This window comes from Chiloscyllium plagiosum, chromosome 1, assembly GCF_004010195.1.
Source record: "Chiloscyllium plagiosum isolate BGI_BamShark_2017 chromosome 1, ASM401019v2, whole genome shotgun sequence".
Lineage (NCBI taxonomy): Eukaryota > Metazoa > Chordata > Chondrichthyes > Orectolobiformes > Hemiscylliidae > Chiloscyllium > Chiloscyllium plagiosum.
The window spans coordinates 94468059-94494324 of record NC_057710.1 but is presented as its reverse complement, the minus strand read 5'-3'; the positions used below and the strand labels follow the sequence as shown (position 1 = coordinate 94494324).

Sequence of the window (26266 nt, the reverse complement as noted above, 5' to 3'; positions counted from 1 at the left end):
TAATTGCGCTCTGTATGAGTCCAACCAATGGAAAGCTTCCCCCTTATTCCCATTGACTTTAATTTTGCTCTGTCTCTTCAATGTCACACTCATCAAATGCTACCATGGTGTCAAAGACAATCTCAACTCCCGTTCATAAATTTTATAAAAGATGTGTTCAATGTTTCACATAAAATTGACAGATTAAGGTAACTATCACTAAAGATCCTGGTATATTTATCTTGGGGTTACTTGTGAAATGTCCAACTTATGTGGGTTGAACAGTTTCAGAAAACATTGACAGTTATTGAAATAAGCTCACAATCCTCATATTTTTGGAGTCGATAACCTTTTCAAGTAGGATACTAACATGACAATCAACAGTGTGGATGCCAATTGTCTCAGTTGAAAATTGTTTGGGTTAATGAGGCAAAGGAACAGTAAAGGATTATTTCATTCACTATCATCCATAATAATAGTGTTTAATGCCAGTGACATTGAAATATACCAAAATTAATTCCACAAACTGAAGGTTATCAAAGTGTACTTGTATGTCAAATTATTATTTTCTTTTCAGTTACCTGTGCTATAGAATAGTCAGATGAATTTGCTGCTTGCAGACCCTCATTTCCACTTATTCCAACACCAACGTGTGCTGTCTGGATCATGCCCACATCATTTGCTCCATCACCTATCGCTAATGTTATGACTTTCACCTGTTTCTTCACCATGTCAACAATTTCTGACTTCTGAAGAGGAGTAACTCTGAACAAAATGAAATAGAAATATAAATCAGAATGAATCCAGAGTGAAACAGAATTTTGGTAACCTAGAGGAATGCTTTTGATTGTTTCTTATTTCTATCAACATTAGACATTGTTCCAATGGTGCGTTCGGTGGACACTTTTGTGCAATACTTCTGTGTCACTTCAATCAATTATAGGAGAATTACTTCTGCTCAATCTACTACCAAATTCCCAGACCCAATGCCTGGCTTTTATCTTCATTTTCTCAAAGGCTGCGGCAAGCCACACAGAAAGGACACATCTATTCAACAGTTTTGTACCTAATATAAAATAATGATTATTCCAGTTAGGATATTGTATAATTTCTATCTCATCACTAGGCTGCTTTCAGAAAGTCAGAGTGTGTGGTGGTAATGATATTGGTGGGGGGAGATGGAAAGGTTTGTGGGAGGAAGGGAGGGGGGAGAGAGAAGATGGGAAGATAAAGACAGGGATGGTGGCCAGTGCAGGGAGTGGTGGACGTTGTAGGGAATGATGGGTTAACCTTGCTGTAGGACCCAGAGAAGCACTCAAGAGTATTAGACTGGCCATTAAACCATAATTCATACCTGGAATTGGCCTCCACTGTCTGGTGCAGGGATCAACCTTCTGACTCAGTGACTGGAATGTTAACGTTAAAGGCAGCAAAGACTCACTCAGACATTTAGGGTAAATAAACAGAATGAATATGCACAGAAGCAATTCCATACAAGAACAAGCCTGGTTACAGTCTTAGGTTACCTGAAACATCAACGCAGCAGTGTCAAAGTTTATACGCCTTTGCACTGGCACCAGCACCTGAATAATGTTGGATATTTATTCAACCAATTTATAAATAATCTTTCCAATGTGGCCAATACACTGCTAACTTCTGACTTGGATGTTCTACTAAAGGTTTGATGGCTTTCTAGGGAGATAATCCTATCAGTTTTTTGCTGCTGGAGTGACTGGATATTAATAATATTTCTATTGCATACAAGTGAGCATATTGTACAGTTATTCAAATAATGAAAAATAACAATTATCTGTGCAGCTGCTATATAACTTGAAAGCATCTGAATATATTTATGAAATACTTGGCAATTTTATCACATGCTCTTATACTCTGTTTTGAAACAAATTTTAAAGCAATGTTTTAAGGGTAGTACAGACCTTTCTTATCACAGGCTCACTGCAGAAGGTTGCCCCTCATCAGTGAAACAGATAAAATACACAATTCTAGGTAATCACAAGGTGCCAGGGCCTACTTGTATCAACATGGAAGAATTTGTGCACAACAGAAAATATGTCAGGTTTCTGTCAACTAGAAAATCCAGCCCTCTATACTTAAATATGTTTTGCTTTTTTGGAATGGGTGCATACATAATGACATGAAAGGGTAAATTTTGCAAATGTTGGCTCCACTGCTTTCATGTGCATAATTAGAAAATTCACTTTCACAAATCAGGTCAATCTGTTTTCAAAGAAATCACTAGAGTAAGGCCTTTGTACTTACACTGATTTGTTCCTGGTTAACAGGAATGAAGAGATATTACATAGTATACCTAGTTTTCTTTATGAGTAAATATATGGCTATGCATATGATTACAACAATTACTCTGGTTACATAATTTCCTCTGGATGCTTGAAAATTGTTTTTTGTTATCATAAGATGCCATTTTGTGCCAGGGTGTGACATTATGTTAGACAATTGTCTTTTTCATGCTTCTCTACTATTAAATAGTTGAAAAATAATTAAAATGTTATGTACATAATTGAATGAATTTCAAAATGAAATTGACAAAGCATTTAGTCACTTAGTTTTTGTATAAATCAGAATTTAGTTTTTCTAAACTTACAAAATCAAAATAGTATTTAGCAAATGTGCTTATTCTAGCTTACCGGCAACAGATGACTGCCTTACAAGACAAAGCAAGATCCAAAAAGGACTGTCGCACTCCAAATGTCAGAGCATATTTGAGAGTTTTGCCATCTATAATTAGTGCAAAGTCATTATCCTTGCGTAAAGCATCACCTAGAGTATTGCAGTGATGAATGAGTGTTTCCCTTGTCATCTGTGAATTAATTTTAACAGGAGTGAATAAGGTTGCACTGAAGCAAAGCATTCACAGAAAACTGGACATCTAATGCAATGAACTGAAAACTTATACAAAAGATTGAATTTTCACCTAAGGGATTTGCCAAAAATGGCTGGTTCAATAAATTATTACATTTTAATTCTTCCAACATTAAAAAAAAATAATGTGCCTAAGCCTGAATGTTGCCCAGGTCTTGCTGGATGCAAACATGAACTATTTCAGTATGACTAGTAAGAAGTGGTACTGAATTTTATGCAATTATCATCATTTCTAAACTTAAGATAGAGGGAAAATCATTATTGAAGCAACTGAGGGTGATTAGACACTGTCCTCAGCAGCTTCTGCACTGATGTCTTGGATCTGAGATGAATCAACAAGCACCAAGACATTTCTGTGTTAAATTACAAACACGTTTTATAACATAATGTATTAGGACAGTACGTTTAACACAAGGTAAAATGAAGGGGTCATCTGACCTGTTCTGAAGTCTACCTGATAGCAAGCTGCTTTGAATTTTAGAGATCAAAGAAAGGTTGGGGGGAGGGGGGGGGGGGTGAGGGGGTGACACAGACAATCTTACTGGGAAGAAAATACAAGATGTTTACATTTGGAGACAATGTGACATTCGGCATGCTAAAAATGGATAGATGGAGAGTCTCCAAAGAAATGGTCAAAATGCAGGATTACATACAGTTGTACTTCGATCTGTTCTTATCCTTTCAAGATAACTGACAGTTTGGTCACCAGAACGTCTAATCATCATTCTAATCTGGATACAAGTTCCACGGATTTACACTGCTACAGAATTGACTTTGAGAAGGGAAGGGCTTCCAAGATTGTGTTTTCAAAACTAAGATAAGGGTCGTCTGACAGCATCTGCGAGGGCTTGAGGGCTGAAAGTTTGTGGTTCACTATATAGGGAGGTAGGTAGTGGTTTGCGCTCAGATGGGAAAGACAAATGTTTGAGGAGTTAAAGGAGGCTGGGGATATTGTCAAAAATGGTGTTGTGGTGAATTATCAGCCATGCTCTAGAAAGGCAGGGTAGATTTGATGAGCTGAAAGGCTTCCTGCTCATATTCATAGGGAAGATTTACCTAGCTTTAGTTTGTAGCAAGTATCTTAAAGACAACCTGCACATGGAAGCCAACTCTGGAGTTAGAAGGTTTTAGACTGGGAAAGGAAAAGATCAGAAGTAAACTCTCAGGTGCTAAGAATAATTTTGGACTGATTTTGGGATAATTTAATGTCTACCTAAAATGACAGTGTAACATATGCCTGATTGTAGATTTTATCAGCTGTGTTCAATGCTTTGACCTGCAGCTGAAGTAACACAGGCAAAAAAGGTCAAGTTTAGTTTGGGAAACTTGGTTGGCAGGAATGAGCTCGACCGAAGTGTCTGTTTCCATGTTATATGACTCTGTGACTTAATTTCAAAAGTGCGCTGCTGCCACACTCAATCAATTCAGCTGTTAATGGCAGAAATGTTCATTTCACCTTGGAATTCAACTTTTTTGGTTCATATTTGGACAAAAGTTGGAGATCTGAAGCTTTTTAATCCTGGTGAAATCCAATCTGAACACCGCTGAGGTCCTGGGGAATAAGTGCCACTTGATATCATTGCAATGACACTTTCAATTAACTAAAGATTAATTAAGAGGGGACTGATGGGTTGTATTTGGATGGATTGGATTTGTCCTGCTTTTTGTGATCAGGACATATTTTTGCCAGGTAGTTACCAGTGTAGCTCTACATCAATAGTTTGATGTGAGATGTAGCTAATTCTGGGCTACATGTCTTCAATAGGTTTAATGTTGTCACAGCCAATGCGCTCAAATATTCATTGACATCCCATGGAAGGAAGTGAATTAGTTGAAGTCAGCTTATTATTGTGGGGACCTCAGGAGGTAGCGAAAATGAATCATTCACTTGGAATTTCTGGCTAAGGATGGTTGCGAAGGCTTCAGCCTTATCTTTTGCAGCAATGAATTGAGCTTTCCCATCATTGAGGTTAGGGATGCCCTTGGAACAGCTTCATCCTGTTCCCTGTTTTGATGTTAGGCAATGGCCTGTATAATTCATGACTGGATATGGCAGGATTGCAGGGTTTTAATGTTCTGGATTGGTTAGTTAATGCTTAGCTGATCAACACGCATGTTCTCCCGTTCTGGAACTTCATCATGTTAACATCTACTTTCTAGGTAAACTTGGTTTTCCTCCTGCCATTTTATTCTACTTTCTTAATTGAACTATTGTTGGTCCCTGCTTTGCTTGGGGTGGGAGGCATGCTGGGCCATTGTGTTACATGCTGGAATACAATTAGGTTGCTGCCCTGATTTTGGCTGAGAAATCTGTTCTAAATTTCTCCCATTTGACACTTTAGCAGTGCAACATATGAAGGAGGGAACCCTCACTGTGAAGATGAGACATATCAAACAACTTCTGTGCAATAGGCATTCATATTAATATTGTTCTAGATATAGGCATCTGCAATGGTAATGTTGCTGAAGACAAGTATATTTTCCCTAAGTGTTAGTTCTTTCAGAAGTTGGGCCTAGGGGGCTATCCATATAAAACAAAGCAGTAATTCAGCAATTTTTCTGCAAACAGTATATCATAGGAAAGTAACATTTGAGCATTACAACAGGGAAAAGTAGACTTTATTCAACATACATAAAATGTTACTCTGCAATCTCTCCCAAAGTGACAATAACACATGAAACAGTTTCAGAGACTAGCCAAACTGATATAAAACATTTTAGATTTCTACTCTATTTCTTCAATAATGTAATAACATTGCCCTCAACTCCATAGGTCTGTATCTTTGAAAAGGGCTGAAAAATCTGACTGCAACCATATTGTTCACTTCATCTTCACAAAAAAGTAAGGCTATTCTTATAAAATGAAAATCATATTTAGGGTGAAAAAGAAAACATGAATGATTTAAAAAGTCATTTCCAGGCATCATCGCTATTCTGCTTTCCTTCCCCTTCAAATCCACCCACTTCTCATAAATCATAAAAGATGAGCCTGACTTGCAGGTATAGACTAAAGTTACCGTCTGTTGCAGACAATCTATAGGGACTCCTAACTCCTAACTTCAGCAGGTTGCCGTAACAACCTACTGAAATTTTAGCTAAAAGAAATATTTACAATCAAATGCTTCAAATTCTGTAGACCAAGGCACAGTTTCATCACGTTGATCATGAAAGATTACCAGGAAATATACTACAGCTGTTTCTGCAACTAAATTTCAAGTAATTCTGCGCTTCTGGTAAATGTCTCAACACAATCAAGTATGGTAGCATATTTTTTGTATTAACATTAAACATTATTTGAGTCTTCATAATTTTCCTGCAAGTCTGTTCAAACATGAGCTGAAAGATGCTTACTGTGTATTTACTGAAGAGTGCAATGAACAATACTCTTCAAGTAACATTGAGCCTAATGGCCTCAGGAAAAGGGCAGACATACTGTTACATGAGATTACTGTAACATTTGTGTCCAAGTTGCACTTCTACGTCATTAGTTTTGCAGACTAACTTACTCACTGTCTAAAAACTGAAATGCAAGGTGAAGTCACCGAATTTGTGTTACAAAGGGGGTTGATATTACTGATAAACAATCTCTCTGGCACTGAAAATGTATTATTACAGATGTAGAGTCTCATCAATTCAAGTTTTAATTGTTGTTGGGAGATTTTAAAAATGCATACTGAACAAGTTTGTTCTGTCTTTATTCTCTCTCGCAATCCAATCTTTCTCCTCTTTAAATTTTTCATTATGTCAACAATATGACATTGAATTCACCCAGTCTAATTTATAATTCTGTTCAATCCTTGTGCTGCTAAGTTCATTGATCCTCAATCTTGATTGGTGAAAGAGTTGCTTACTCTGCTCAGAAAGCATAAACATACTGCCTCACTTGCTCCAACTTTATCAGTTTGCATCTTCAGAAATTTCCCATGCAATAGATAATATTTCTAAATGTGCTTGCAGAGGCAAGACTTATTAATGGCAGACACAGACAAAAGTCCTGCTATGGCAAAACCTGGCCCAAGACAGTGATGTTGCGTTAAATAAGATATTAATATCCTATTCCTAGGGAATGCTACAGACTCAACAGTAAAGAACAGATAGTAATTGTTTTGTGTGCATGAAATGTCACAAAGGAAGCTTAGAAATAAGTGTTCAAAAGGGAGTGATTACAAATTACCTCTTTACCATTGTTGACATTTACAAACTATCAGGACTGACATTTATGACACACAAGAGTGACACAAAATGCAGAACTATCCATTCAAATATTCACAGCTGTGTATTTTTAAACATTATTGTATAAAAGGTCATTTTGTCGTACAGAACTGGAAAATTGTTGAAAAACATTTTGAGCAATTCAAAAAGCTTCGACAAAATGTGTACTTTTATGGTGTTACATGAATGCATTTCAAAGTAGGATACATTTTTAAAGTGAGTGATTGGCAGTCAGGAAGCTACACTTGGTTGCCTTATTCAGTGAACTTCAAGCATTTTCAACGTAGTTACTTCAAATACAGCAGCATGTGAAAACTAAAGTGGGAAATGATAGGAGGTTGTTGCACCTTCTTTTGGAAAGTCAAACCAAAAGAATGCCATTGCTACAGAGTCAGCTTTGTAATAAGAAATTACCAGGTCAAACACATCAATGAATTGCCTGTGGAGTAACTGAATAAGTTATGACTCTATGGTTCACCACAGCCTGGAAGCAGCAGCACATCACAATCATTGGTGGCTACACCGCTACCTTAGAGTCATGGAGACCTCAAGCATGGAGATAGATCCTTTGGCCCAAACTGGTCCATGGCGACCAAAATGTCTGTCCACACTCACCCCATTTCGCTGCACTTGGCAAATATCCTTCTAAACCTTTCCTATCCATGTATTTGTCCAAATGCCTTTTAAATGTTGTTAATGTAACTGCCTCGACCACTTCCACTGACAGCTTATTCCATATGCGTACCACCCTCTGTGTAAAAATGTTGTCCCTCAGGTTCCCTTTTATTCTTTCCGCTCCAACTTTAATCTGATGCCCTCTCGTCCTCAATTCCCCAACCCCGGGAAATAAACTGAGTATATTCACCCTATCCATACCTCTCATGATCTTATACACTTCTATAATATACCCCCTCAGTCTCCTATGCTCTGAAGAAAAAAATCATAGCTTGTCCAACCTCTCTCTCTAACTCAGACTGGTGAGTCCTGGCAGCATCCTTGTAAATTACTTCTGCACTCTTTCCAGTTTAATAACATCCTTGCTATAGCAAGATGATCAAAACTGAATACAATACTCCAAATGCAGCCTCACCAATGTTCTGTACAATTGCAACATAACTTCCCAATTTCTATACTCAATGCCCTGACTGATGAGGCCTGTGTGTCAAAAGCCTTCTTCACTGCCCTGTCTACCTGTGACTCCCCACCTTCAGAGAACTGTGAACCTGAACTCCAAGACTCCCTCTGCTCCACTACACTCCTTAGGGCCTTACCATTCACCATGAAATTCCTATCTTGATTGACTTATCAAAATGCAAAACCTCACATGTATCTATATTAAACAACATTTGCCATTTCTCAGCCCACTTCCCTAACTGATCAAGGTCCTGCTGTAATTTCTGAGAACCTTTTTCACTGTCCATGATACCACCTATTTCAATGTCATCTGACAACTTACTCATCATGCCTTGGATATTCTCATCAAATTCATTGATATAGATAACAAACAGCAAGGGGCCCAGCACTGACCCCTGAGGCACTGCACCAGTCACAGGCCTCCAGTCTGACAAGCATCCTTTACCCTATATTTCATACCATCAAGCCAATTGTGTATCCAATTTGCCAGCTCACTCTGGATTCCACACGATTTAACCTTCCAGAGCAGCCTACCATGTGGAACTTTATCAAAGGCCTTACTGAAATCCACATAGGCTATGTCTACTGCCCTGCCCTCATCAACTTCCTGGTCACTTCATCAAAGAATTGTAACAAATTTGTGAGGCAAGATCTCCCACATACAAAGCCATGCTGACTATTCCTAATCAAATCTTGTCTTATCTCTTAGAATCTTCTCAAATAACTTACCTCCCACAGATTAGATTAGACTAGACTAGACTACCTACAGTGTGGAACAGGTCCTTCGGCCCAACCAGCCCACACCAACCCTCTGAAGAGTAACCCACCCAGACCCATTCCCCTCTGACTAAGCACCTAACACTATGGGCATTCACCTGTTAAGCTATAGTTCCCAGGTTTTTCTTTGCAGCCCTTCTTGAATAATAGCACAACATTCGCTACCCTCTAGTCTTCCAGGGCCTCACATGTGGCCAGCAATGATGCAAAAATATCGGCCAGGACCCCTGCAATTTCTTCTCTGCCTCATGTAGTGTTCTTAGATATTCCTAGTCAGGACCAGGAAATTTATGCAGCTTCTTTCATTCTAATACATCCAACATCATCTCTACTGTGATATGGATTGTCCCCAAGATATGACCACTAACTTCCCTTTAGACACAATAGAGCAGACAAAATTCTACATCAGCCTCAACCAATCCCAAGGGTGACAAATTGATTCTCCTCAGCAACTTCAGTGCCAGAGTCATTAGAGATACAAACCTTTTTGAAAGGTTTGTATTAGACAATGAAGGTGTAGAGAAAACAAAATCCAGCAGAGTCCTCCATCTGACGAACTTGCCTAGAATTTGATCTCATTCTATTAAACACCCTGTTCTGCCAGAGGGACAAGCACAAGATCTCATGTCAACACCCCCACTCCAAGTACTGACATCTACATCACTGCTCAAGTTAGGGACCAGAAAGACATCCACATAATGGCCAGAAGTAATAACTGCTAGACTGACCACCAACTAATATGTTCTTCCATCTCCATCCATCTGATCCCAAACTAAGAGGCAGAAAAACTCAAAGAATCAATGTTACTGGACTCAAAAAAACCCTGAGAAGAAAGTCTGACTCAGGCAGTGCCTCACTTGCCAACCTGATGACGACCAATGTGCCAGAGCTACAGGGTGCCCACAGTATCTGGTCCACCCTAAAAAACAACATTGACAGCATTAATGAGTACATATATCACATTTCCCAATTTGATATGAAAATGTCTATGCTCAGATAAATATCCAACATGTGGTTGGATTGCAGTTTGGGCTGACAATAATGCATTTTGCTAAAATTTAATACTGTTACTTTGGTCAGCAGGTGGAACATCAGAAGCTATCTGAATTATAATTGAGAGTTTAAGATGAATACTAGCAGTAGATATTAATTTTCATTTGATTAGAAGATAACCACAAACCATTTTCCATAGCTAAGCTGTTTCTCCATTAAATTATATTGGGAATAAAGATTTACATTTTCAGTGTTTTATTTGACAGTAGCATTTCATGAACAGTAACTGTGCTGCCAAGTTTCAGCTAGTTTCCACTTACCACCCAGAATGACTTGGCATCTCTTGGGTTAAGTGTATTAGACTGCTTTTGCTTAAATACAATTTATTTATAAAGTTCATGAAAAAAAAATTGTGAAGATGCATAATTCTTCCTTCTTAAACTCTTGAAGATGCAGGCGTCAAATACCACTGCAACCTTTTTTCATCAAAATAAGGAGATACTGCTTTGCTTGTACATGGGAAAGAATGCCAGATTTAGCTCTCTCCAGTATAAGGTCAGTTATGTGGGAGTTCACTGATGAGTGCACAATATTCAGCACCATTCATGACTCAGGTACAAAAACAGTCTGGGTCTATTTGCAGCAAGACCTGTACAACATTCAAGTTTGAGCTGACAAGTGGCAAGTAATATTTGTGACATGTAAGTCTCAGATAATGGTTATCCATATGCTACAGAATGTAAGTGTTGTCCTTCCACATTCAGTGACATTACCATCGCTGAATCTCCCACAATCAACATTGTTGGGGCTACCACTGTTGAGAAACTGAACTGGTCGAGCCATACAAATACTGTGGTTACAAAAAATGGCAAGATTCTGGGATTTCCACAACCAGTAAAACCTGACTCCCTAAAACCTGTCCACCACCTACAAGGAGAAAGTGAGGACTGCAGATGCTGGAGATCAGAGCTTAAAAATGTGTTGCTGGAAAAGAGCACCAGGTCAGGCAGCATCAAAGGAGCAGGAGAATCAAAGTTTTGGGCATAAGCCCTTCTTCAGGAATCACCCACAAGGCCCAAGATGTGATGGAATACTCCCTACTTTCCTGGATGCATGAAGCTCCATCAACACTAAAGTAGCTTTGCATCATCCAGGTTAAAGTAGACCACTTTGGTGCCACATTCATCCCTTGGGTACAACAGTAGCTGTACATATCATCTGCAAACGCATGGTATACCTCATGGCCCCTAGCGTACAGTGCAAAGACATCAGATGCATGGAAGAAACACCATTGCAAAATTTCAATACAAGCAGCATGCCATTCTAACTTGTAACTAAATCATGATTCTTTATTGTCCAGGTCACTATTTTGAAACTCCCTCATAATAGTACACGATCTGCAAAGATTCAAGACTGCTCATAACAAAAGGACAATAAGGAATTGGCAATAACCACTGGTCTAATCAGTGACAATCATCTCTATCAAGAAACAAATATAAATGGGGATTAACATGCGCGGATCAATTTTACATGCAAACATAATTTTGCCCATCTCTATCAGATGTTAAACCATATTCATTAAAAAAAGCAAAGATTTTCAAACAGCAGCTACTACATCATTACGTTACTTGTTCTTGAAATTGGGCAGCTTAACTTTTTTGAAAAATTCAAGTATTTCTCTATCACAGCTTTAATATCACACAACATCAAACAAAGCAAGCAATCCAAGACTTGCTCCAACACATTTATTTAAACCCACTGAAGCAATTCACATCAGGATTTACTGAAAGAGTGTCAGTGTAATCATTAGTACTTGATGCAATATCTACAAAACCATACTATTCAAAAACTGCTCTTTTCCTCCTTCCAATGCCTCCCACTAAGTTGAAGCAAGCATTTAGAAGAGTTCTCTCTAATCCAATGTCATTCTGGAACTATGCAAGGAGGTATGCAGGTGAATTTCATATCCATTTTCTCATTGTGTGTTTTTGAAAAAAAAAAGAGAATTCCCACGACATGAGCTTCCCGAGAAATGTTAGCATTTATTGCCGATTCCTAGTTGATTGAAAGGTTGGTAGTCAGTTACCTTTTTGTACTGCTGCAGTGCACATGATAAAGTGCTTCACCAAGGCAATAAAGGAGTGGATGTACATTTCAGTCAGGATGGCATGCAATTTCGAGGGCAACTTGGAGACAGCTGTACTAATACACCTACTGCCCTTGAATTTCAGGACTTTAAAAACTCCTTGGCTAGTTGCAACAATGCACCTTATTCACAATAAAAACTTCAGTGACACTATACTGGAGGAGAAGGGATTTAGTGGTTGAGGTGCCAATCAAGCAGACTCCTGGATGGTGTCAAGCCTTTTGCATGTTGTCATGGCTGCACCCATCTTCCGTCAGACTCCTGACTTTACTTTGAAAGTGGAAGAGAGATATTAGAGAATCAGGACTGAACTACTTGCTGCTTTCCAAGTATCAAAACTGAAAGCAGCCAGGGAGAAATCAGCATGAGCTCAACGTCAGTTGTACAATGTAGCATCTGTGATAATTTTAATTAGTCTTCACCAATAAAATGTAAGCCAATGTAGGGTCTTGTCGGTTGCTTATTAAAATAATGAACTCAACATATCACAGAAGTAAAGGCGACAAACATGATCTCAGAGTATATAACAAAAATCATCTTCAAGTCCAAGGGTTATTGTAAATATGTATAGAGCAGTGGCACTGGCTAAATCGGACTACGCTTCACCCACAGCAACAGGGACATTCAGCTTTGTCTGCATGGGTGGGTAATTCAAGTGATACGAATAAATAAATGGTTTACACACTAAGACTGCCTAAACTGGATACGGTTAAAAGAAAAAGGAAACAGAAGGAATTTTTCAGCATTCTTAAGTTTAAAAATCTTCCTCTCAGCTCATTTCTACACATTATGGAAATTTCAACTGGTTGAGTACCTTCTTGCCATTTTAATTACAGAGGAATAGTTTGGAGACACCAAAGGGAGTGACATAAAAAAATATTTCAAAGAATGATGGAGTATCATCATTGAGAAGTCCAATACTTGGAATTGAGATTTTTATTAAAGAAAATGCATTCTCACCACATTTTCCCTCTCCCCCCCCCCATCACTATTTCTTCTTTGAAAGAAGGCTGAAAAGTCTCCATCCACCATCACCCTCATCTGCATGGCTGAGCCTGTTCTCAATGGAATAATTTTCAGTTTACCTCATCTCACTTTTTCCAAGTAAAAAGTGTGACTATGGGGAACCTACATGAGACTCAGCTTTGCTGGTTTCTCTGTGCAGTATGTGATACATTATACTGGTCTCCTCCTACTAAGGAAGGATCATCCTCTGCCATTTGTGAAAGCTCCAGTAGGATGCCACAATCAAACAGCAACCACTCCTCCATCACTTCAGTTTCCCACGTCATCTTCCCATGCAATCACAGAAGTTTAACGCTGGCCCTTTTTTCCCTCCCTCCCTCCCTCATCATCTAAGGACCAGAACACACATTTCAGGTCAAGCAGCATTTTACTTATATATCTTTTATAGCTAGTCTATTGTATTTGCTGCTCATAATGTACTTCTCTACTTTATACAAGACAAAGACTGGGTGACTGCTTTGCTGATAACCTCCATTCTGTCTTTGAGAATGATACCGATCTTCTGTTTCCTTGCCATTTCAATACAACACCTTGCTCCCATGCTAGCATCTCTGTTTTGGGCTTGCAGCAGTGTTTCAACTAAATCAGTGCAAACTGGAGGAGCAGTGCTTCATTTTCTGCTTAGAGTTGTTTCCTTATCAACGTGTTCAAAGATATTATTCCCCATCATTAGACCAGGCAGGTCTTGAACCTGGGCCTCATGGTACACAGTTAGATACCACAAGAGCTTAGACACTTCAGACTTCAGTACTGAACTTTTCTCTTAATAGAGCTTACACATTTTCTGATAATAATGCCTATTCTTGTTCTATTCCTCTTTGCTATGACTACTGCATTTCTTTTGCCTTTTGCTCTGGGCACATTTCCCAGCTATGCCACTTGCTCATCCTCTCACCTTTGTCAACCCCTTCAGCACCAAAGAGGAGCCATATTGGACTTGAAATGTTAACTCTGTTCCTCTCTTCACAGATGCCACTAGACCTGATGAATTTTGCCAGCACTTTGTGTTATGTTACCAAAATATACAATAATGCGCTTAAAAACACTGCCACATATGCTCACATAGATTTACTCAATTCAAGGATGAAACCAATGTTTATTTTGCTGATGGTGAGATTACACTGATTTACTGCTGACTCAAGTTCTTGTGTTATATCGCCATTTATAGTGTGCTTGTTTCCCTGAAGTGTGTGTTTCCAAATACAGTTGGTCAGTTATTCTCCCTATTTTGGAATGATCCAGATGGTCAGAATCAGTGGCTAATGCAAAAAGGAAGTCAGAGTTGAGAAAAAAGGCATAAAGGCAACAATTCAAACCAGAGAAATATGCACATCATGGCACACATTAGTTTCATTTTGATTCAGGCTGAAACTGATTTAACACAAGAACATTGAGATTCTGCAGTTGTAGTTTTCCTTTCCTCATTGACACACAGTGGGGAGCAATGTTACACCAGGATACATCTAGATTCACAAAATGCATATGGCGCAGAGACCAATCCACTCATCAGCAAACGTTCTATCCATCACTAACTTCCTTTTGAAAACTCCAATTATGTTTGCCTCCACCACATTCTCAGATAGTACGTCTTAAATCCTAACCACTTTCTGCACAATTAGAAAGTTCTCTCTTATGTTACTGTTGGTTCTTGTTATCAGGCACATGAAACTAGTCCTTTGATTCTTAATCCTAATATCAACCCAGACCATCTGCTCATCAAGGAAACAGTTTCTGCCCATCTACTGTCTATATTCGTCATGGTTTTGAGCCCTTCTATCATGTCTCCCATCAATTGTTTCTTCTGAGAACAAGCCTTGACTACATTCTCCTATCTATTCACTTAACTGATTCTCTCAAACTTGGAACCATTTGCTACATCCGAAAGCCTTCACAACTTTCCTAAATTATGGTGCCTAAGATTGAGGGTGAATCAAAGATTTATAAAGGATCATCATAACTTTTGTAAGTCCAGGACTCCATATGACTTTTTGTTCACTCTCAACTCATACCATTAGCTTCAATTCTTTAACTTGCACAATCTCCCCTCATACTTTCTGCAATAAATTAAGTGTGTCACATGCTCACCAGCTTATGCTCTCTTAAAGTATATCAAGTCTTCAAAGTTCAAATATTTCTAATATTCATTTCATTTGCAAATTCTGAAATTGCGATTGGCATTCTCAAGGCTAGATCATTATATGCTTTCTGTCAATTTTGAAACAACCATTCACCACAATGCTGTTTTCTGTCACTTTGTCATTTTCATATGCATGGTATCACATTCCTTTTATTCCAGAACTTCTTCATCATCGGCAAGTCAATTACTTTGCGCTTTATCAATACCCCTTTTGGTAATCTGCACATACCACATCATCTATCACCAATACCTTAACTAGATTTTTGATAAGCATGATTAGCCTTTAATAAATCCATGTTGGGGGCTTTTCCCAACAGAATCTATAATGTCTAAGTTTTAAACAGACTGTCTTGTAATTTTTGTGCTTATCCTAGCACCTGTTTTTGAACAAACGTGTAACATTTATTATGGATGTAGGTGCGTTCGCTGACTTGGAAGGTTCATTTCCAGACGTTTCGTCACCCTACTAGGTGACATCTTCAGTGGGCCTTCACCCAGAGGCTCACTGAAGATGTTACCTAGTTATGGCGATGAAATGTCTGGAAATGAACCTTCTAGCTCAGCGAGCAAATCTACATTCAGAACCTCAACCTAAGCTAAAAATCTCCTCAAAAACTCGCTAACATTTATTATTTCCAAATTTTCAGGGGCCACCCATTTATCAGATGAGAATTAGAAGATTATAACCAGTGTCTTTGCACTTTCTACTTTAAATTAATTTAGTTTCTTGGATGCACCTCATCCGGTCCTGGCAACTTATTTACTGAAGTACAGCCAACTATTCTAATACACCTTGTTGGCAACTTTTAGCCCATTAACCAGCTTAATTACCTTCTATTTCAGAATAATTTTTACATCTTCTTCCTTGATAAAGACAGCCTGTCCACCAACTAGAAGGCACAAGCGGGTAGTGTGATGGAATACTCTCTACTTGTCCGGATGAGTATAGCCAACAACACGCAAGATGTTTTACACTATCCAAGACAAATCAGCTTGCTTAATTTATACTGCATCCTCAAAGATCCACATTCTCCACCAGTCCTGAGACAGCACCTTCCAAATTTATGACCACTGCCATCAGATAGGACAAGAGTTGTACATACATGGGAACATCACAATCTACACATTCCCTTTGTTATGGACCCGGCCAGAGCAAAACATTTCAAGAAGATAGCCCAGACCTTAACTTTGCTAGCTGTTTTAAGCAAATGTAAAGTGGGTATTCCAGGAGAGAATCATCTGGTCGAACCACTTAGTTTTAAACAAAACTGAATTTATTTACAAGATTATGAATGAAACACAAACAAAAGAAAACAGAAAAGCTTAATCTATCCAAAAACCCAACAAATCATCCCAACCTAATGATACTGTTCCAAATACTTGCCACAATTCCTATAAGCACCCCTTGGCACAAAAGGTAAAATCCAACATAGGTTCTTACAGAGAGAAGTCAGAAAGAGAGTGTACCAGTCTGGACCTGCTTCTTTGGGTCCAGCAGCCTTTCTCCACACCCCTCCTAAAAGAAAACCAAATCATAGAAAAGCTGAGCTGGGAGAACTGTTCACACCCCTTTCATTGTACAGTTTTTTTCAAGCCTCTGCATGAGGCTGTATCTGTTAGCTATTATCAAGTTGGCCCTAAAACCCTACACCCCAGACTTTTCAGAGTCTGTATCATTTACGAACTCTCAAAAAAAAACTAAGGACTGCATAATCTTGTTAAAGGAGCAACTTCATCCAAGTGACTCACCATCCCGACTTGGAAAAATATCACATTTCCTTTGGCGTCACTGGGTCAATATCATCCTAGAACTCTTTCCCTATCAGTATTGAGAATCTACCTACACCTACCGCAGTTCACCACTACCTTCTCAAGGCAACTAGGATTGGTCAAAAGAAGTGCTGCCTCAGACACTGATATCCACATCCCCTGAATAACAACCAGATGTAAGATATCCATTTAGTTGTTCAATCTTGTCCTCTGCCACCATTTTATGCTCAATAACATTTTCTTATTATTGTTTTACTATTTGTACACCTGTAAATGACTTTGGGATTCCATCATATGTTGACTGCTAGTCTGTCTTTGCCTCTCTTCTTCCTACATTCACCCTGATTCTCACTTGTTATCAACCTGAAATTCATCACATGCTCGTTTTTCTAAGTTTCTTTCAACACCCAAGGAGTCCAATCATTCTACTTCATTTTTATATACCTGTATGCTCTCTTTTGGAAAGGAAGTCTCCTGTTCCATGATAATTTTGCCTGCTAATTTTAGGTTCCAATTGATCTGTGGCAGATCAGCTGTCATCCACTGAAACTGATCCTCTTGTAATTAATTACTTTTATTTGAGATCATTCCATATCTATGGTTAACCTAAAATCTATGGTACATTGATTATGCTTCCTTAAAATTTTATGAATTAACATTTGATTTATTTGAACCATCTTATTCCTTAGAACCGGGTCTAGTAATGCTCCCAGCTTCATGAAGGAAACATTAATTGCATATCCATGAACAATGATGTATACATAGCATTAAAAACCTAATACCTAATAAAATGCAAGAAATGTCAGCATCACAATACTTGATGGTGGAATGCAAGGAAATAAAGCTCCTCTAAGCAATGTGAATTTTAACTATTATGACAAAATTAAACACTTAGTAACCAAATATCATTTTCAGATTATGAAAACTTTACTCTAAAACAATTATGTAGTGTAAAGGAGGAATTAAGGCATAACACCATGACATTAAGATTGGAAATTAAGTTCATTAAGTCTACAGTTTGGGACTTTGCCCGTACAAAGTGGCTTTATCCAGCAAATTGCCAAGTCATAGAACAGGAAGTTCCCAAGTTCAACTCTGATTGATGCTGAATTCCCTGATCTCAGCCAGTGAGGTAGTGCGTGATGGAAATGGCCTCAACATTACCAAACGGAGGCTTAGTTTTTCTTAATTAATCCAATATTCCTGATTGAAGTGTGCCAGTTGTAAACTTAAGTACAATACAGAGGAACCTTGATTATCCGAATGACACGGGTGGTGAGTATTTTGTCAGATAACTGAATGTTCGGATAACACAGTTTAGCCAAGCATTGGAATGTTGCGATTTTATTCGGATAATCCAAAATTCGGATAATTGAATTCCAGATAATTAAACTTCCTCTGTCTTGGGTTTGGTTTTGATACACCTGGTGAATGAATTGCTTGCTGATAGTCATTCTAACACATAAACTATTACTTAGGGACTAGGTGACGACAAGCATTGCATTCATCCAAACGTGCAAAATCTTTGGAAGAGGGGACAGCAATTAGAAAGAAAAAAATGCTTATTTAATTTAAAGTAAAAATGTTGGAGTTCTTCACATTTTCATATTTTAACAGAGATCCACACAAGGCTGTTCACAATACAAATATGTTCTTATTCACTAAAAAGTAAGATATTTAAAAACAAAAATCAGATTAGTCTTTAGGTTATTAACAGACAGTTGACAGCAAAGACAAAAGTTTTTTTTTCAGAGAAACAGTTGATCACAGAAAACCTTTTGACATTTGGCAAACATTTTATAGACACAGATTAATGTTTAGGGACTGCCTCAAATAAATAGATGTTGAAGACAAATGCTTATCTCAAGTCTGTTTTTCACTCTGCTCCAAAATGTTACGTTGGATGGTCAGAAACATGAATCTTACAATATGACCTGAAGCTTCTCTCAGTATTGGAGAAGAAAATCAAGTAAAGTGTGAATCATAGAAACACACAACACAGGAGCAGGAGAGTAGGCCATTTGGCCCTTCAAGCCTACTCTGCCATACAGATTGACCATGACTGATCATTGAACTCAGTATCCTGTTTCTGCTTTCTCAAACTGAATGGTGAAGCAAGCTCAAAACACACAAAGGCTTATTCCTGCTGTTATATTGCTATAATTCTATAATTCACTCTTTTCTCAATGTTCTTCTCCATTACTGTGAGCAGTGATACTATAAGAATCAGGTTGCCAATTTTAACAAAAAGGAAATTGTGCCTTTAAATTTTTTCTTCTAAAATTAAAATTGGGAATTGATCCCATTACTTAATCATACATTTAATGAAGATTAAATATGTACAAGCCAGTATGTTTTCAATTTACTAGACACATTATCTTAGAAACATCAAATACTTACATCAAGTGTGTGTGCATTCAGCACCAGAAGACCCATGTTTTTGGTCAGAAGTTTACATGCATGTCCTGTTTAGAAAAAAAGTCAAATCAAAAATTTTTATTCAATGGAAATACAAACTGTACATATCTATTTTATGATTTCCACTTTATAGTTAAACCTTGGGCTGAGACTTGTAATTTTCTTTATGTCCTCCTTCATTAAATTTCAGGTATATCATGTGAATGTAATTATCCTTGTTTTTGTAATCCTATTAGTGTAGTCCATTGATCAATATTAAGAAAGATAGCTGCTCTGCTACATGTTTGAAATGGTCATTTAAAATCTTTTTACAGAGCTGAGAATTTCAAGTGACAAATAGTCATAATGTCATCAATTTCTAAACCATTGTTGCATAATAGTTTGTTCAAACTAGAATTATGTGCAATGTTCATAACTCTAATACAAACCGATAACTCTGGATTTTCTGCTGGGAAAGACAATTGATAACAATGCTTGGGAAACAAGGCAAAAAAAAAAAGTCCTAAACATCAAATGACATCTCATCAAAAGGGAGTCGTCAATCTTTACAAAGTGCAAAGTTTAATTTTCACTTTCTATAAGGGTAACCATTTTGATTAATGGCTGCTATTTACCATTGTGCAAAATACTAGCACCATCTGCAGCACATCATTCGAGAAAATTAGTTATGTGACAGAATATTAAAGCAATGCATTATGGGGAGGAAGGATGTGGGAAACCTGTTTAGAAACAATTTCAATTAGTTATTATTTGAATTTTAGATACAGCATATGGATCTAATCATGCAACATTACTTTGATAGCATCACTGCCACCATCACAAGCCTTTACATCAGAACAATTACTTGAACTGTTACAAGTTATAAATGAAAATAAAAGTGAAGTAATAAATGTCAACAGGCAGATTTTACAATGCCTACGTATTCATGCTTCCAGCATAGATAGGAATTATGCAAGAGGACTTTGCAGAATCATAGCAGTCTCCAAAATAGCTGTCCACGCAACTGAAGATTCCATTTGGCAAATCTTCCACATGTGGAACCCTCTGACATTATTCGTTGAAATTGTAAATTTCAGACGGTTCCAATGGAATAACATAAATAGCTACTCCCCTCCAAACTCTGTATTTGACCTCTAACTCTGCCAAATGGGGGACCAGATCCCTCCTTTCCCTGCTGCCAAACCTGATCCCTCCCACCAACTAAATCCTCTCCTCCTGTCTCACTATGCTGAATATCTCCCAACCACTCTGACCTACCCTAAACACTCCACTTACCTGGCTTCTAACTAACTTGTCCCCTGCAATCCAAATCTCTTACCCTATGTACCTGGCATCTTACCCATCTGGCATATCACTCACCCGTCACTCTACCCTCCTGGCATCCTAACCTCATTCTTACCTTTTGACAGCAGTGATCAAAGTGGCTGTCAGTGATTCTGCACCTTTGCATTTCAGAATATGACAGCTCATTGCTTTGAAAAAGACAAGATGGTTTGCCTTCTTCTGATAGCTCCACACCACAATGGACCTGTCAGAATGGAAGTATGGCTCTTCATTTCTAAGCCCTGACAGAAATACAGAACTTTTGTTGCATTAAAAAAAAAAGTGGAGTGTAAATCTACATGAGATTGTTTCTTCACAGAAAATCCACTCAGTGTTCTTAATAATCATACATATGTACATTTCTGAATTGCACAGTTCAACTAGCTTAAATGAGAAGCCAAGATCGATATTGCAAAGCAGAGCACAAGGTAAATCAAGTGCTGCCAATAGAGAACTTTAAGATATTGTAGACCATTGGAGGAAGAAAATACCGAAGGAGCTAAAGAGGTAATTTGAACTTTTGGTTTAGGTTTCATGCAAATGAGAAAGAAGCTCTTTCTTTATAGTTTAACATAATTCAAAATGTAATCAATACGCATCTTGTACACAGAGTCATGGAGATGTAGAGATGTACAGCATGGAAACAAACCCTTTGGTCCAACTCGCTCCTGCCGACCAGATATCCCAACTCAATCTAGTCCCATCTGCCAGCACCCAGCCCAAATCCCTCCAAACTCTTCCTATTCGTATACCCATCCAGATGCCTTTTAAATGTTGCGATCGTGCTAGCCTTTACCACTTCCTCTGGCAGCTCAATCCATACATGTACCACTCTCTATGTGAACAAGTTGCCACTTAGCTCTCTTTCATATCTTTCCCCTCTCATCTAAAGCGATGCCTCACCCCAGGCAAGAGATTTTGTCTATTTATTCTGTCCATGCCCCTCATGATTTTATAAACCTCTTTAAGGTCAACCCTCAGCCTCCAACTCTCCAGAGAAAACCTCTCCCTATAACTCAAATTCTCCAACCCTGGCAACATCCTTGTAAATCTTTCCAGTTTCACAACATCATTCTGATAGGAAGGAGACCAGATTTGCATGCAATATTGTAAAAGTGGCCTAATCAACGTCCTGTGCAGCCATAGCATGACCTCCCAACTCCTGTACTCAATACTCTGACCAGTAAAGGAAAGCGTACTAAATGCCCTCTTCACTATCCTATCTACCTGTGATTCCACTTTCATGGAGCTATGAACCTGCACTCCAAGGTGTCTTTGTTCAGCAACACTCCCTAGAACCTTACCATTAAGGTATATTAGTCCTACTAAGGTTTGCTTTCCCTAAATGCAGCACCTCACATTTATCTAAATTAAATTCCATCTGCCACTTCAACTAAGTTACTCTAGCTAATTAAAATAAGTGCAACATTAAACCTAGCATAACAATCTAAAATGTCTTAAAATTAGCAAGTTAAAAGGGTAATCAGTCCTGTTTTTGTCATTTATTTTGTAAGGGAAAAGCTCATTCCTTCTGTACAAAGCTGTCCAGGAAAAATGAAAGTAATCATGGCCAGAGTCCAGTGAAACACCAGAGGCTTTTCAAACCTTGAGTGAGTTGAACCATAAGCAACATTTAAGCCAAGAGATGGCGCAGAGGTTGTTACCAATTATCAATTGAATAAAGTGAGGAAAGGCAAAAAAAAGCTTACATTTCTCCAGTCTTGAAAAGAGATGAATTGCTAATGATTTACAATATCCTTAGCAATTTGGAAAATATAAGTCAAGAAATTTACTTTAAATTGCAAGAATAGAACAAAAATATGGAAGTTCAAAATATTAAAATTGCAATTTTAGGTCAAATACTAAGATATATGTCATACAGATCGATAAATATTTAAACGGTCACCTAACTATCGTAAATTTGGAATTACTTAAGAACTAATGCAATGTTAGAATGGACAATGTAGAATATTCAGCTCACCCTGGATGAACTGAATGAGATTGGGTTGAATAATCTTCATCCACAAGTTTTTTTGATTAATATGTTGTATGAATTTTTGTTTTCAGTTTTCTCCTTTTAATGGGAGTTAATGTGCAGACACAGTAAGTGATTAGGAAGGCGAATAGAATATAAATGTCGAGATGATTTGCTACAGCAAGGCAAATGGGAACATATCTAGAGAACAGGCATAGGTTGGGTAAGAAAGGATATGAATGCATTAAAAGCAGTGCAAAGAAGCTTCACTTAATTAATTCTTGGGATGAAGGGTCATCCCACAAAGGGCTCTTCTACAATCTAGATTTGAATTCATTTGTGTTTACAAGAATGAGAGATGATCTCATTGAAATACAAGATTCTGAGGGAGACTTACAGGGTGAATGCTGCAAGAATATCGCTCCTTGTAGGAGAGAAGGGAACTTTGAGGACGCAGTTTAAAACTAATTCCATTTAAGTCTTGAGATGAGAAATTTTTTCATTGAGAGTGATGTGTTGGTGGAATTCCCTTCCACAAATACAAGTGGAGACAGAGTCATTGAATACCTTAAGGCACACTGATAAGGTAGATAAGATTCTTGACTTACATGGGTCTCAAAGAGTATCAGGGATAGGTAAGAAAGTGGTGTTATGTATTCCTAGAAGGAAAAATGACTGTAAAATCTGTGAACACCACATATTGGTCCAACCAGTCTTTTATACTCAAAATGGAACTCCACTATGGCCAATACATTAGTTTCTATGTCTTGTTTGTTCTCTGGGTTTTCCCCCTTTGGCCACAATCAAATCAGATCAATGAGTTCTGACTTTATCAAATGGTGGAGCCGGCTCGAGAAGCCAAATGGTTGATACCTGCTTCTAAATTCAAATGTCCACGTGTGTGTTTGAGTTCATTACTGTCACTTTTAAAAACCTCAAGGGAGATGTGAGAGACTTAATTGTTGTTGCATTCCTTTGAAAATGGAATGGATCAACTCTACCCATGTCTGTGGACTGAACCTCTTGGTGCCCTCTCCCAAACAGTTACAGTGATATTGGCAGAAAATGTTTAGAGCCAAAGAAAACGGGAGGCAGTGTTTATACTGTATGCGAGTTATTCAAAGTCTGGACAGAAAGAACTCTTGCAATGTTCAGATGATATTAAACTTGATGAGATTGAAACAGTAGGAAATATTCCATTCTAATGCATCAAGCTAGATTAGGCTGATGAATAATAAATGCTAGCTACTGCTGGGAGAAGATAATGAGCAGTGAAAATTTAAGTTAAATAAGAATGTGATATTATTCTACTAAAATATTTGCAACAGAAAGTTTTGGGAGAACATACAGATCAATAAAAACAATGTACAGTGTAGTGCAAAGTGAAATGAGCAATTTGGATCATCTGTTGATTAGCAAGAGCACAAATTCAGCAAACATTACAGATTTTTAAGGGTTGGGGTGATCTCAAACTTCTGCATCAATAGTAGAGAATAAATAAGCAACAACAGACACAACATTGCTAGAGTTAGAGAGCACATAACAAAATTTCTGTGCAAAGGGGAGCAGGAATTAAGAGTTTTAAATAGAACTCATAAACATTACCTAGATTTATAAAGGGCATATAAAGTCCATAAAACGTAATTGAGTTTTCTGACTGATTTGGGAAGACATTGCAGGGTTCAAAAATCATACCCTTAAGGTGTCGAGGACAGAGTTCATATGGTTAGAGTTGAGAAGCTAAAAAGGTTAAATTACAGATTTTGGGATACTCTACAAGCCTTAAAACAGTGTGTATGAATGACAAACAGGTAAATGAACAAATCTCCACAGGAATCATAGATGTGCAAGAATTACGTTGTAGTGATGTTGGGGAGGTTTTGATGACCAAAACACCAAGGAGGAATTTCAGTATAATGTTGGAAGAGTGCATCATCCTTATACATAATGCACAAAGTAAGAAAGATAATGTGAAGAGATTACAACGATATATAAGTTTTGCTTTAAAAAGCAGTGAAAACCTCTGCTTAACAACTTTACATAAACTGTTGTGCACTTCTGGAAAATTTTGAAGTTTGCATGAAAATATATTAAACATTTGTTGCTTCCTCACAAAATAAAGTGAACAGGATACTATTTTACCACATTGTATAGCTTTGCCAAATACTTTCTTTAAAAAAATCTGACAGCATCTTCATACAGGAAAGAAAATCCTTGCGATGGGTAAAAATCCAACATCAACTGGAGCTATGACAATGCTACTGATGAGAAGTTGGACGTGACCTTCAATCGTCATTGTATTGATGGAAAGGTTTGGAGATAATTTATATTTGACAAAATAAAATGCATAGTACTTTGTTACAAAGTTTATCCAGAACACTATGCTATAAGGACATGTGCCTACAAATTGAACACAGTCTTTAGTAAAATACTATTAACTGTAACGCCAGCTGTACCTATATTAACAGCGGTTTCCTGCTTGTCTCCTGTCAGGATCCAAATTTTGATGTCTGCTTTGGATAATGTTTCTATGGTTTCAGGGACGTTGTCTTGTAGTCTATCTTCAATTGCTGTAGCTCCAAGCAACTGCAGATTCTATTAAAGTGACATGAAAAGTAATTAGTACCAGGATAAACAGATAAGCTTGTCAAAGGATTTATCTCAGAATACTGCACTAAGTGCAACCATATGGATGAGGTCTTCATTTTTCAGCAAATTTGAACTTCATTGTTGAACTGGTCTCAAAAACCATTCAGTTTTAACCACACTTGACAATACTGCTTTGTATGGTTCTACTAAACTTTGAGGATACATTCTTACAGCTGTTGTGACCTACAAATACAACACTATAATTGGAAAAAGAATCAGAGACAACATAAGTAAATTAAAATTCAGTGAATTACAATTATCTAGAATTCACTATCTACAAGGTTGAACTCAAAATGAAACTGGGCAAATACTTGAAAAGGCAACATTTTCATGGCCATGGACAAAGAACAGGAGATTGGGGCTAAATTGAATAACTCTTTCAAAGAGGTGACACAAGCATGTTACGTTGAACAGCCTCTTTCTGTGACTCTGCTTATTTCATACCACGATTCCCTGTAATTATTGCTACAGTTCATAACCTTCCCAAAGTTGTGTTCTACTGAATACCAACAGGTAAACAAACCACTTTCAAGTTTTTGTCTAGTGTTTGACCTGTCTAGCAAAAAATAGGTAAGATTGATTTAAGAGAACTTTCCCCTATTTTTAATAAAGAAAAATGGGTATTTAAGTAAAACAAAACACAAACAAAAATATGAATGATGATGAATTCTAACCAAGATTTTAAACCCCCTTTATGCATTATAAATGCAATGGGACTACATCTAGTAGTTTAATGTTTTCCCAAAAATTTGCAACTACTCCAAGTTTCATCTTGTTAGTATCCTACATCACCACATAACTCCAAGGCGAACAGGTTTCCTTCACT

The 26266-nt window shown here is 37.7% G+C and overlaps 1 protein-coding gene across 4 annotated transcripts in view; it reads right to left on the bottom strand.

Moving 5' to 3' along the window:
• atp8a1 (ATPase phospholipid transporting 8A1) overlaps nucleotides 1–26266 on the bottom strand; it is a 354037-nt gene that overhangs the window by 94941 nt on the left and 232830 nt on the right. For all 4 annotated transcript variants that reach the window (XM_043691984.1, XM_043691994.1, XM_043692004.1 and 1 more), the window contains 4 exons: nucleotides 25248–25386; nucleotides 19476–19540; nucleotides 2646–2818; nucleotides 561–744 (listed from right to left, as the gene is read on the bottom strand). In XM_043691984.1, coding sequence (XP_043547919.1) covers nucleotides 561–744; nucleotides 2646–2818; nucleotides 19476–19540; nucleotides 25248–25386 — 561 coding nt within the window. The remainder of the gene's footprint in view (nucleotides 1–560; nucleotides 745–2645; nucleotides 2819–19475; nucleotides 19541–25247; nucleotides 25387–26266) is intronic.